At 34.8% G+C, this 13,507-nt stretch overlaps 3 protein-coding genes across 3 annotated transcripts; 1 reads left to right on the top strand and 2 right to left on the bottom strand.

Annotated features, from left to right (window-relative positions):
• Window positions 1–807: 807 nt before the first annotated feature.
• LOC125194567 (putative pectinesterase 29) lies at window positions 808–2,552 on the bottom strand. The gene is made up of 5 exons (XM_048092825.2): window positions 2,362–2,552; window positions 2,112–2,274; window positions 1,681–1,890; window positions 1,062–1,309; window positions 808–974 (listed from the first exon to the last, which is right to left on the bottom strand). Exons 1-5 carry the CDS (start codon window positions 2,550–2,552, stop codon window positions 809–811), a joined length of 978 nt encoding a protein of 325 aa, XP_047948782.1. The 3' UTR covers window position 808.
• A 2,872-nt stretch (window positions 2,553–5,424) lies between these two features.
• LOC125191775 (putative pectinesterase 29) lies at window positions 5,425–7,052 on the bottom strand. The gene is made up of 5 exons (XM_048089186.2): window positions 6,862–7,052; window positions 6,544–6,706; window positions 6,101–6,313; window positions 5,751–5,998; window positions 5,425–5,668 (listed from the first exon to the last, which is right to left on the bottom strand). The coding sequence occupies exons 1-5, from the start codon at window positions 7,050–7,052 to the stop codon at window positions 5,503–5,505; spliced, it is 981 nt and encodes a 326-aa protein (XP_047945143.1). The 3' UTR covers window positions 5,425–5,502.
• A 2,049-nt stretch (window positions 7,053–9,101) lies between these two features.
• Window positions 9,102–10,404, top strand: LOC125194566 (uncharacterized). The gene is made up of 3 exons (XM_048092824.2): window positions 9,102–9,420; window positions 9,467–9,700; window positions 9,842–10,404. Exons 1-3 carry the CDS (start codon window positions 9,102–9,104, stop codon window positions 10,402–10,404), a joined length of 1,116 nt encoding a protein of 371 aa, XP_047948781.2.
• The last annotated feature ends 3,103 nt before the right edge of the window (window positions 10,405–13,507 follow it).

The following is a 13,507-nucleotide window of genomic DNA, read 5'->3' as shown; positions in this document are numbered from 1 at the left end:
CCCAACCGGCCAAGCTTAAATAAACATCACAAAGACAATACATGATACATGTGCTTATTCATGTGTGCCTTTAATGAATTTGAGTTAATCATGCATTTTTATTTAGTTTGTAGGAGTATTGTTTAATTTAAACTCAAACCGTTAATTAGAAAGATGGATGTCTCGCTGGTAAGATGTTTCTCTTATACTTATTTAATTAGAGTATATAAAGGGTTACTGTGTAAGCATAGATTAAAAATAAATTATCTAATTTTGTCGTCTAAAGCTAATGAAATCATATATTCTCGTCCAGAAAAGATTTGAAACATACAATTTCACTATAGTTTTACAAGAAATTTAATTTTTGTATTTTTTTAGTTCGTATTGAAATTTAATTATTTGAATTTATTTGCAGAGAAATGTTTACCTAAAATTTGATTTTATGCGAAATTTAAAATACGAAACTTGATTAAACCTTAACTTTGGGCCTTAGATTAAATTTTGATGGGTTCTTAATATTTATTATTTGGGCCGTTTAAAATAAAATGATCGGGACAGTTAAACTGGAAACAGATTAATTATCATAATTGAGCTTACGTAATTAATCCTTTTTTTGTTTATAACAAAATCACGGATTCTCCGAGTTGAGTTAGGAATGACCTTCTTCTCAATCCATTTTCATATCGAGATGTTTAAAACATAGAGAAAACATTGTAGGCTAAAATTGAGCTTTTGTATTTGTCATGTATTCTAATTATAGAATAAGCTATGTCTAGTTCTATCCTATTATCTTATTTTCTTGCACAAACTATTACATAAGCCCTAATACTCAAATTTTAATTGGCAGCCTACCAATCCACCCCACATTGTCGATGTAAGATATGCTAGTAAAATATTTCACTTCTTCTTGTGTTAGGGTTTTCTCCCACGCTACGCGCTTGGACTTGTCTGATCCTGGTCCTGTGCATTTTTCCTCAGAAACAGCTATATCGCTCCTAATTAAAACAATAGCAGCAAGAGTTATATTTATGACAAAATCATGTAAAAATATGAAGGTGGTGAGAAATGAAAGGGTAAGTTACGTAGGCTCGTCAGCAGTCCAAAGTTGCCATCCTTCGGGAACGATTATGTTTGAGAGAGAGGAAGCGTAGTAGATGACTCTTGAATAAGGGTACCATGGTCTACCGAGGAAGGCACGTCCTTTTCCATAAACATTGCACTCTTTTAACACAAATCCACTAGTTTCATCTTTGTTCTTTCTTGCTTGTGCAACTATGTAACCAGTTCCAGCAGGGTTTACTTCTCCAATATTCACTGATATGTCACATTTCTGCCACCAACAAATTATTAGTAATGCAATCATAAATAGATGTTATGGAATTTTCTTAATCTTAAAGAGGTTATTACTATTTTGGCCTTGGGAATAAATTGCAATTGTTACAATGCATTTTATTTTTTTTAGCAATAATGTTTTCATCCTTAACCTAAACCCGTTGGCGTAACTATGAGTCAACGTTAGACGAGCAACTTATAATAAATGCAGATTTTGTGAAATTGGGAAATCTTGCAATCAACATCAACCTATTTCTCTTTTTTACTTTAGATAAAATTAAAAGACTTAATCTTACATGTCTGTGCTTTTACAACATGTCATAAATCAAAGTCAATATATAAATTTTAAGCAATTTCAATTTGATTTACCTCGTAAATCGATTGACCATCTCCGAAGATGAAATCCACAGCTCCTTCAATGGTGCAAAGCTTGAAGTAATGTCTACCCTTATCGTCCAATAATGTGTCCTGATACCCCGAGAAACCACACTCGTAGAAGGCTGATTGGTCACCTGAGATCCTCGCTGCCACCGCCACCTTAATGTTCATGCCCGGTTTTGGCGGATAATTGTAACCATTCTGTCAAGAAAAATATTTTAATTTTAGGGTTTCTTCTTGGTTTACACTTGTAAGTAAAAATTAATTACGATCGTTAATATTATAGCTCCAATTTCTTAATCATATAATAAACCACAAAAACTACATGTCTTGCCAAGATTTAAAAGTGAGTACGTTGTAAACAAAAATGATTAAAGGCGGTGTATTTAATGGAATACACCAAAACATTAGTAATTTCTTACCACAAAAGTGATGCCTTGTACAAAAATATTGTCCGCTATGGAACTAAAAGTTGGCATATCAAAGATTGTACCAGAGGAATCACTCCATACAACACTAGTTTTATCCTTTCCTGCTCCTTTCAAATAAATAAATGGCTTGTCTGCTGGAATTACAACCTTTTCCCTGCCATTACAAACACATCAAACACAATTCAGAAAAAATGTAACAATAATAATATTGCATGGAGTTGGCTAAGAAATTCAGTAGTACTTGTAAACTCCAGCTGCGACGGAGATGCAAATCCAATCCTTGTTGTTTGAAGGAACAGAATTGATGGCTGCTTGGATACTTTGTGACGTACCCACATAGATTGTTGTAATAGCTTCTATGCCATTTGTGAATGTGTTACATGTCAAAAGAATTGCACTAATGAATAATGCACATAGCAGAAACCTAGGCATTTTCAAGTAATATGGATAATTGTATATGGTAGAGAGAAAGATATAACTTAGGGAACACAATGGAGGTATTTATAAAGAGTTCTACCTGCAAAGAAACAAAAATGAATATATTGCTAGTTCATTTTTATGGCGGTTGATGCTTTCAGGAAAGAGATATAGAGATTGAATTCGGTGGAAGTTAATACTAATTTGTTAATTCTAATTAAAGTAACTTTCATTTTATTTTTATGCACGTTTCTACTTTAATTTCACTTTTTTCCTTTCTTATGTTTGTTTTGAGGAAAGGTAATACCTACCATAGCACCTACAAATTCTATAGGCAAATTAATTAGCTCATGGTCAAAGTTTAATTCGAAGAAATGAATTGTGTAATTATATTATTCATTATTAAATGTCTCCCTTTGGATTGGAAAGGGTTTTAAAATGTGAAGAAAAATCGGTAAAAAAAAAGCAGTGGAACATGAATTCTACTTTTATATATTAGTATGAAAATGAAATGTAGTGAAATGAATTAAAAAAAAAACACGTACATTTATAACAAACAGCAAAAAAGAAATGAGATATTCAATAATAGTCATATCAAAGTTGACAATTAATAGCAGTATATCATGTTGATTACTTCCTAAGGACTATATATGACAGAGAACACGCATATATTTGTTTCAATGTTAAGTTTTATCTGAACAACCAGAAATTAATTTATTTACTAATGTAAGATCATTGTACAAAAGAAAACCATGATTTTAGGAAATGTTTGGTGTATTAAATAAAGAGAAAAAAATTAACTGGGTATATTATTGTAGAAAAGAAAAGTGTGAATTAAGTAATAATAAATAGAAATAAGAAATAGATGGGTGTATTAGTATTAATTTACCTTTTATTAAATATGGAAATATAATATTTTAATGATGTATTAATAATAATATACCTTTTGTTCTACAAAAGAGAAATGTAATTGTATGTATTAATAATTATTTATCTTTTTATAAAAACTGATAACTGACTTATTTTCAGAAAAACAATATCATTGATTCCTATTAGCCTATTCATATGTGCAGTCATTTTTCTTTAATAATTCAAATTGACTTTCAATCTCTATTGGTTAGGCATTTGATTTTGCGATAAAAATCTTCAAAATTAGTCCAAGACCCGGTTCTTGTAAAAACACAACAAAAGTTACAACTAAAATTACAATCTAAATATTAACAAGAAACACTGCAATAACAATCAAAATAACATTATATAGAAACAAAAATAAATATTACACTGTGAGAGTTGACCAAGTGGTAGAGATTGATTAATGTCTGAGGCCAAAAGTCTTAGATTTGAGTCCTCGGTGGAGCGACTTTTAAATTTAAACTAATTAATAAAAAAAATAAACATTACACTAAAAGGGATTCCATCCCACAATAAGAAAGAACAAAATAGAATGGATGGGGGATCGAAATGGAAGAAATTGAGGAGTGAACAAACGATCTCTTGGAGACCAAGGACCTCCACCATGATCGTGGAAACCCTTGGCTACTTTCTTACAAGCAATCATTTATATAGACTCTCTCGCTAGCTACACGACACTATGGTATACTTTTGTTCGAACTTCTCCACTAAAGATATACTCATTCGAGCTCCGCCCTGAGGTACACTCTGACTCATGTGCCGCCATTAGTTACATGGGGCTAATTGTGAAATTTACCAAATGGCTAACCTGGGCTAACCACCAAGCAAACCATAGCCCAACCAATAAGTTATTTCTCAAAATAAAAATAGAAATTATTTTTGAATTAAAATAATCGAAGTCATGATTAAAATGAATATCGTCTATTTGAAAAAAATCACATCCTAATTGTGCTTCAAAAATTTCCCTAAAGATTTTGATAGTTTTGAGGGTTTGTTTTGAATTTATAGATACATCCTACTCTTATGTCTTTTTATGGAGCTTCCGAAACTCTTCCTCACATTATTGAATTATGAAATTTAATCAAAATTAATCAGGGATCGACTAAATTAACTCTTTATCAATTAAAAGGTTCATTTTCTTATAATTAATTAATCAAGTGACCTCAATTAAATCATATCAAGACTTGATTATAGAGGAGCACTAGAACGCATCCTTAATTAGAGTGCTAACGTACATCCAATCACATGTTGCCACGTGGCACGAAAATTGCAATATTGTATACAAAAAAATACAATACACATTTGTCAAGTTGTACATGCATTTCCGCAGATTGCATTTTAGTTATAGGCAAATTGCATTTTATATTGTTAAGCTTTGCATTTCACATAAATTGTCTACAATGCAAAATAAACTATATATAAATGCAATCCGTTTATATATAAAATGCAAATTAAACAGTCAATATCTAAAATGCAAAACTCAACAATTAAAAATGCAATCTACATATAACAAAAATGCAATCTGCCGAAATTCATTTATAGCTTCTACAAATTTGTGTTGCATTTTTCTGTATACAATATTGCATTTTTCATGCCATATGTCAGCACGTGATTGGATGTACGTTAGCACTTTAAAATTAGTTAGCATATTAGTATATCCCCTTGATTATATACTTAAAATTAATTAATCAGAATTAATTAATTTAGATAGTCTTATTAAATCCAAAGACTTAAGGAAGTGGGAGAATAACGTAGAGAATAGTCATTTATATATTTTTATAATAAAAAGTAGAAAACCTTAACTCATTTCCTTATAATACATAAATGATAAAAGTAAGACTTAAATAAATAAGCAAATAACAATGTAACAAAATTATTTCTTAACTATTATAAATGGATAGAACGAATATGGAGTTTTACATATAAAAAACATTCGAAACATGTTTTTTCTAACAACTCTTACACAAAGCCCTAATACTTGTTTGGGTAAGTTGACTCCATATTTGTCTTTTTCTTTGACAAGAAGTATCTATTGGATTTGGCTATTTTCTTCTTATATTCTAACAGGCAGCCTACGAATCCACCCCACATTGTCGATGTAAGATAAGCTTGTAAAATACTTAAATTCTTTCCGCGTTAGGGTTTTCTCCCATGCTACGCGCTTGGGCTTGTTCGATCCTGCTCCCTTGCATCGTTCCTCGGCAAAAGTTATTGTGCTCCTAATCAATAAAATGGCAGCAAGAGTTACATTTATAACAAAATCAAATAAAATTATGAAGGTGATAAGAAATGGTAAGTTACTTAGGCTCGTCACGGCTCCAAAGTTGCCATCCTTCGGGAACGATTACGTTTGAGAGAGAGGAAGCGTAGAAAATGACTCTTGAATAAGGGTACCATGCTCTACCGAGGAAGGCATGTCCTTTTCCATAAACATTGCACATTTTGAACACAAACCCACCAGTTTCATATTTATTCTTTCTTGCTTGTGCAGTTATGTAACCTGTTGAAGCAGGATTTGGTATTCCCACATTCAATAATATGTTGCATTTCTGTCACCAACATTATTATTAGTAATACAATCATAATTAAATAAATGAGTAGACATACTATTGTTAGTAACACAAATTTTAAGCAGTTTAAATTTTATTTACCTCATAAATCGATTGACCATTTCCAAAGATGAAATCCACAGCTCCTTCAATGGTGCAATACTTGAAGTAATGTTTACCCTTATCGTCCAACAACGTGTCTTGGTACCCCGAGAAACCACAGCTGTAGAAGGCTGATTGGTCGCCTGAGATCCTCGCCGCCACCGCCACCTTCACCGGATTCATGTTCTTGCTTGGCGGATAATTGTAACCATTCTGTCAAGAAAATTTACAGATTTAATTTTAGAGTTTCTTCTTGGTTTACACTTATAAGGAAAAATTAACTATGATCGTTAATATTATAGCTGCAATTTCTTAATCATATAATAAACCACAAAAACTACATGTCTTGCCAAGATTTAAAAGTGAGTACATTGTTAACAAAAAATATTAAAGTCGGTGTATTTAACGGAATAAACCAAAACCATAATTACTCCATTTCTTACCACAAAAGTGATGCCTTGTACCAAAATATTGTCAGCTATGGAACTAAAAGTTGTCATTTGAAAGATTGTGCCAGAGGAATCACTCCATACAACACTAGTTTTATCCTTTCCTGCTCCTTTCAAATAAATAAATGGCTTGTTTGCTGGAATTACAACCTTTTCCCTGCCATTACAATCACATCAAATACAGCTCAGTTCAGAAGATGTATTAAATACCCCCCCAAAAAAAATACTATATATATATAAATACTACTCTAAACAAAAAAAAATTACATATATGCAATATTGCATGGAGTTGGCTAAGAAATTCAGTAGTACTTGTAAACTCCAGCTGAGACAGAGATGCAAATCCAGTTCTTGTTGTTTGAAGGGACAGAATTGATGGCTGCTTGGATACTTTGTGACTTACCCACATAGATTGTTTTAATAGCTTCTATGCCATTTGTGAATGTATTGCATGTCAAAATAATTGCACTAATGAACAGTGCACATAGCAGAAACCTAGGCATTTTCAAGTAATATGGATAATGGGATATGGTAGAGAGAAAGATAATAACTTTTGAAACTCAAAGGAGATATTTATATAGAGTTGTATCATGAAAGAAACAACAATGAATATCCTGCAAGTTCATAACTATGGAGGTGGATGCTTTCAGAAAAGAGATAAGGAGATTGGATGCGGTGGAAGCTAATACTACTTCGTCAAATCTAATTAATACTTGCCAGTTTCATTTTGTCCACCCCTTAATGTCTATTCCTAATTAGTTAGCTCATGGTCAAAGTTTACTCAAAAAATAAGATGAAATCAATTGTGTAATTTTATTATTCAAGATTAAATGTCCCATGCACCTTTTTATCGCTAAATAAGTATTTTCAAATATGTAAGAAATTTTGGTAGAACGTGAGTCCCACTAGTTTTTCAATTAAATAAGTTAGTGAAATATAATGCATATATATTTATTACAAATAATAAAAATAAAATATGACATTTAATAAAGTAGACATCATATAAAATGGCAACAAAGGAAAATTAATAGCGGACAAAGAGAATATATACCAGGTCAATAGCTTTCTAAGGACTATATGGCCGAGAACGCGCTCATATATTTGTTTCTTTTCATAAATTAAAGCTTTATTTAAACAATTAAACATTGATTTCATTTACTAATACTAGAATCATTGTACAAAAGAAGATTAATGAAATAATTATGCTTCCTCCGTCTCAGAAAAGATGACATACTAGATGAATTATACGAAATTTTAAGAGATATTTGCTATATTAAATTAAGAGAAAAGAGTAATTAGATATGTCACTCTAGAAATAAAAAAATAGTTTAATGCATTAATAATAATAATATGCTTTGTTTGAAAAAAGAAAAGGTAAATTGAATAAATTCATAACTACTTCTCCTTCCTCCCAATTAAAAGTGAGGCATATTTCTTTTTAGATAAGTAAAAACATTTTATATTAAGAAAAAAATTAACATTCTATCTTTCTTATTTTATTCTTTCTTTTATTTATTTCTCCTTTTTTACGCTCCTAAAAACATGCGCCTAAAAAAATTGTCTCACATGGATGAAAGGATTATTTTTTCATAAAATAGATATGTGACATAAACAAAATAGGGAAGTGATATCATTTTGCGGTCGTAGCGAATATGTCTTTTTGCTCTAAGTGTAGCTAATTCCTATTAATGTATGTTGTCATTTATCTTCAATAATTTAAATTGACTTTGAATAGAAAATGTCGGTAGCTTACAAGCATTTAATTTATAATTTCGCATTTCAGTATCTTTTCGAAACTAAAGTATACTACTGCTAATAAATATTGAATCAGCAGTATCATTAAACAAGCATATAATCGATTTAACTTTGATAAATAATGGCTGAGGAAGTACTCCGGCTTTAACTTGTCAAGCATAATAACTAAGTGTGAATTTTCATTATTAAATTTACCAACTATCCAAAGTCGTTTTTGAATTTTTTAATTATTAATTCAATTTCCTCCTGTAAATATCACTTCCAAGTTCAACTTCCAACTTCCAACCCATCCCATTTTTCCACACTTTTCATCAGCTTCATTAATACTCCCTTCGTTCACTAATACAAGACCAATTTTGACCAGTCACGAATTTTAAAAAAATAAGTACTATAATAGAAAGTAAGTGAAAAACGGGCCCCACATTTATATATTAGTATATTATTGAAATGTGAATGAAATAAAGTTAGTGGAATATTTACTTCATTACTAAAAATAGTAAAAAAGAAATGTGACATTTATTAGTGGACAAATGAAAATAGTTCGCCCGATGCATCGGGCGGATTATCGTCCGCCACTGTAGCCATGCGGACGATGGCTAATCCATCTTCCGTGGACGATAGGCGTTCGACGTTGCATCGTCCGCCCCACTGCGGGCGACGCGGACAATGCAACACGTTTTCCTTTTTTTTTTTTTTTAATCTATTTAAACCTCCATTTCTCTTTCATTTCCCACACCAATTATTCTCTCCCATCTCTCACTTTCCAATATTTCTCTCCCTAATTTTCTCACTAAAAAATGAGACTCGGCGACGACTGGAGTACATCGAAGGGCATTACTCGGGCCTTATTCGATTGCTTTCACGAGGCTGCGGCGGAATGCTTGGCTGAAATGGAACGCGAGCGCGAAGCGGTGGAGCAGGTCCAGGCGAAGCAGATCCCGAGGCCGATTCGACGACGGACATTTGTCCTCCACGAGCACGCCAACGTCTGTTCGCAGAATATTTTGCCGAGCAACTACGGTGGGGCCCGACCGTTTTTCACCGCCATTTCAGAATGCGACGAGAACTTTTTCTCAGCATTGTCCAAACGTTGGAGGCTCGAGATGAATACTTCCAGTATCGGGAAGATGGCATCGGCAGACCTGGACTTATGCCGTTGCAGAAGTGCACGGTTGCGCTCGGCAGTTGGCATACGGCACCGCGGCGGATATGTACGACGAGTACCTTCACGTTGGGGAGACAACTGGCCGCGAGTGCTTAAAGAATTTTTGTAGGGGAGTTATGGAGGCTTTTAGCAACACATATTTGCAAAAACCGACTGTTGTGGATTGCCAGGCCCTAATGAAGATGCACGAGATGGCGCACGGCTTTCCTGGAATGCTAGGGAGCATCAATTGTATGCATCGGGAGTGGAAGAATTGCCCGACGGCGTGGAGATGCCAATTTACTAGTGGATAGAAGGGCAGCCACCCGACGATGATCCTCGAAACCGTCGCTGACCATCAGCTCTGAATCTGGCATGTTTACTTCGGTGTAGCGGGGTCGAACAACGACATCAACGTCCTCAACTTATCCAACCTCTTCACCGAGCAATGCAATGGCAACGGCCTGACCATCGAGTTCACTGCCAACGGACGCCAATATCATATGGGCTACTACTTGGCCGATGGCATATACCAAAGGTGGCCTGTTTTTGAGAAGACGATCAGCTACCCAATGGATGACAGGAGAGTTTTATTCGCGCAAAAGCAGGAGGCTGCGCGGGAGGATGTGGAGCGGGCATTTGGAGTGCTCCAATCGTGGTGGGCAATAGTGAAGGGTCCGACGCGGTTCTGGTACAAGGACGTCATCGCCGATGTCATGTATGCGCGCATCATCTTGCATAACATGATAGTCGAACACGAAGGTGGAAGAGTCACCGATTGGGGCGATGATGAAGCTGGATCTAGCTCCAGCACGGCGACCCCGCCCCACGTTCGAGGATTACCGATGGGCTTCAATGAGGTTCTATCTAGACATGCCCCAATGCGCAACCAACAAGACCATGTTCAGCACATGAACGTCATGATTGAAGAAGTTTGGAACCGTGACCGTCATTGAGAATTTGTAGTTTTTTTTATTTCGTACCGTAATGTTTGAATTTTCAATGAAATGAAGTTTTTTTTTCCAATTTTTTGTATTGTTTTAAATATTCAAATAAATAAAATGCTTAGGGCGGACTATAGGGCATCCCACTGCAGGTGAATGGGTAGGAGGATAAAATGCTGATGTGGCGGAGCATAGGGCGCCCTATAGGTCGGACTTTAGGGCGCCCCACTGTGGATGCTCTTAATGGACAAACGAAAATAGCAAAATAGGACATTTATTGGTGGACGGGGGAGTATCTCTCAATTTATTTTCATATTTCTCTCTAAATAATCTTGCATTTATGAATCCAATGCAAACTATGATGCCAACATTATAGTTCAGACCAAAGAATCAAATGCAAACTATGATGCCAACATTATAGTTTAGACCAAAAAGGTGTGTGATGCAAAAACGTGTATAAATTGATTGAAATTAACGAGTAATCAGATAAATCCTAGTTTCTTAAAAAGAAAAATATTATTTCTTCCGTCTTCAAATAATATGAACAATGAGTTCTGCACATGTTTTAATAAATAAGGAAAAAAGTAAGAGAGAGAGAAAGAGAAATGATAGTGGAAATAATGTTAGTGGAAAATGAGGTCCTCACTATTGTAATGGTATAAGTTGTTAATGCTAATGGTATAATTGGTAAATAAAATAATGTGTAGGGGTAGATAATATGTTGTTTGAATTTTCCAAAATTAGAAAGTTCATACTCCCTCCGTCCAACAATAGAAGTCCCGTTTTTCCATTTTTGTCCGTCCAACAATAGGAGTCCCGGTTCTACTTACCATATTTGGACAATTTAATTACCCTCCCCCTTCTCATCAATAATTAACTCTATTGCCATTACAAAACACACCCCCCTCCCAGAATTAATTTCTCTCTCTCACTCTTTCGATCACTCAAATTCACCCTCACTCTCTTTCTCTCTCTCTCTCTCTCTCTCTCTCTCTCTCTCTCTCTCTCTCGGTCTCTCACCCTCATCTCTGTGGAAACCCTAATCACGCTGCCTCCTCTTCCTCCTCCCAATCGCCGTCTCCTCCTCATATTCCCCACTCTAGCGTAAATGGATGATTTACTGTCTGAAACCCTTACCCCCATCTATTGGTTAGATTCGGTCGATTCGATGTCCACCATAGTTCCTGAAACTCCGATGGTGGAAGTCCCCCCTGGACCGATTCTCAGCCCGATATGTTCCTTGAAACCCCAGATCTGGAAGCTATGCTCGATTCAGAGCTTATCGTCCCTGATACACCGGAGACCATGCTCGATTCGGAGCTTATCGTCCCTGATACGCCGGGTTATGAGAGTCCTGAGTCCACTGTGGTACCTGAAACTGTTGGGACTACCGCAGCGGAAGACACGGAAAACAAACAGGTCCTTAACGGATCTATTTAGGTGATTATGCATTCGACTCCAATTTAATGCAATAAACATAGATCTATAGATATAACATCAAATAAACACATAATCATGCATATTCGATGTAGATTCAATTGTTACCTCATAATCCATCATTGGATTGACGTTGCTAGCTGCACCACCCGGAGATCCTTGGTTTATCGACCACGAATCTTCCGTACTATTCCCTTGTCCTTGATTCTCCATCCGTGTGGGCGGATCTTAGATAAACAATTAAATAACTTTGAATGGATCTAGGGAAACCCAATACAAACACCAAATTGTCTAGATCTAATCCTATGAATTAGGATAGATCAAGAACAATAATCAAAACCCTAATTCTCTCACGTGCTAGGCACGAAAATCGAGACCAAGTGAGAGAGGAGAGGGATGCGCCAATTTGCCTCCTAGGGTTAGGGTTTTGTGTTGTCTTGGGTTGTGTGCTAGGGTTTCCCTTTCATTCATTATTTATAGTGGACCTTATTGGGCTAGTAAGGGGATTCATGGAATGACTTAAGTGTTGGGCTCACCCATTAGATAATTAACTAATTAAATCAAATGACCCATGATTTAATATATTATCAATGGAATATTATTTTGTTTCACTAAAGAATAATATTGCACTCCCACTTAAATCATCAAATTACAAATAACTTGGGTCCATTTTATTTTATAATATTTCCCGCGTTTAAGATTATCTTGATCCGTCAATTTAATTCTTTTGTCTGCTATGTGACTAGAATTAAATTAATTCTCCAAAGAGTTTTTCTAGTTTGAAACTTTATTTATTATTCGTGGAATAAATTCCAACTGCGCAGTTTTCTGAATAATAAATTCCTTTTTCAAACACCTCTTGGGGATCACCCCTTAGGGATTTAATCATACCACACTGGGCACGCGAATTCTATGAAATAATACTCCAATACCTTCATGTTATTCAATTACTACCACCCAAGATATCATGAACTTGAGTTACGTACAAACTCTCACATATTGATAAGTCAAAGTGGCGTTTGATTGAATAAACAATATTGATATTAATATCATAGACTAGAAAATACTAAACTTTCTGAAATATATTCTTTCAGTAGATAGCAATAAAGAATACATTTCGGATTAGATTCTACAGTGCTTTACAACATCGGTGTTACTAATCTCATCTTAGGTAAGAGAGAATTATCACAAACACCGCAACCATACCAATAGGTAGCCAAAGCATATCTAGGTTGTGAATACGTTTTTCTTCTTACTAGATCTGGCCAAGTCCCCTACTGGAAAACTCATGAGGAGATTCATCGAATTTCCCTACTTGACCTTCTTAGTAAAAAGCCTTAGACTTGTTTATCATATTTCAATAATAAACCATTATATCAAATTATTTATTCTCATAATTAGGTAAACAAGTGGACGTGGCGTTTCTCGTATACATGCACAAGCTGACTGTACAAAGGCATGTACGCTCGAAGCATCTTTTAGTATACGAACCCCAACAGAAACTCCACGGGTGAAGAGGCGGAGGCGTCCTGTTGAGGAAGATGAGTGGTTCAAGGAGATCCTCCTGATTCTCTTGCCCGACATGAAAGATCTCCTCTAATATTGTGAATTGTGTAATAATCACCCCTATCTAGGGTTTGGAGATTCTGGCTTGGTCTGTATTTAGGGGTTTCCATAG

The sequence above is a fragment of the Salvia hispanica genome, chromosome 4, assembly GCF_029641045.1.
Source record: "Salvia hispanica isolate PSC_SH4W2 chromosome 4, Shi_PSC_v1, whole genome shotgun sequence".
NCBI classification, from domain to species: Eukaryota; Viridiplantae; Streptophyta; class Magnoliopsida; order Lamiales; family Lamiaceae; genus Salvia; species Salvia hispanica.
This window is presented reverse-complemented; position numbering and strand designations above follow the sequence as displayed.

Bases quoted from the DNA above. Each gene is read 5' to 3' on its own strand.
- LOC125191775 (XM_048089186.2), bottom strand. From the start codon at position 7,052: ATGCCTAGGTTTCTGCTATGTGCACTGTTCATTAGTGCAATTATTTTG. The intron at 6,707-6,861 runs GTACTACTGAAT...TTGTAATGGCAG, and splicing joins GTCTCAGCTGGAGTTTACAA to GGAAAAGGTTGTAATTCCAG. The intron at 6,314-6,543 runs GTAAGAAATGGA...TTTTCTTGACAG, and splicing joins TACAAGGCATCACTTTTGTG to AATGGTTACAATTATCCGCC.
- LOC125194566 (XM_048092824.2), top strand. From the start codon at position 9,102: ATGAGACTCGGCGACGACTGGAGTACATCGAAGGGCATTACTCGGGCC. The intron at 9,421-9,466 runs GTATCGGGAAGA...ATGCCGTTGCAG, and splicing joins GCTCGAGATGAATACTTCCA to AAGTGCACGGTTGCGCTCGG. The intron at 9,701-9,841 runs GTATGCATCGGG...ACTTCGGTGTAG, and splicing joins AATGCTAGGGAGCATCAATT to CGGGGTCGAACAACGACATC.
- LOC125194567 (XM_048092825.2), bottom strand. From the start codon at position 2,552: ATGCCTAGGTTTCTGCTATGTGCATTATTCATTAGTGCAATTCTTTTG. The intron at 1,310-1,680 runs GTAAATCAAATT...TGTTGGTGGCAG, and splicing joins ATGGTCAATCGATTTACGAG to AAATGTGACATATCAGTGAA. The intron at 975-1,061 runs GTAACTTACCCT...TGTTTTAATTAG, and splicing joins TGGACTGCTGACGAGCCTAC to GAGCGATATAGCTGTTTCTG.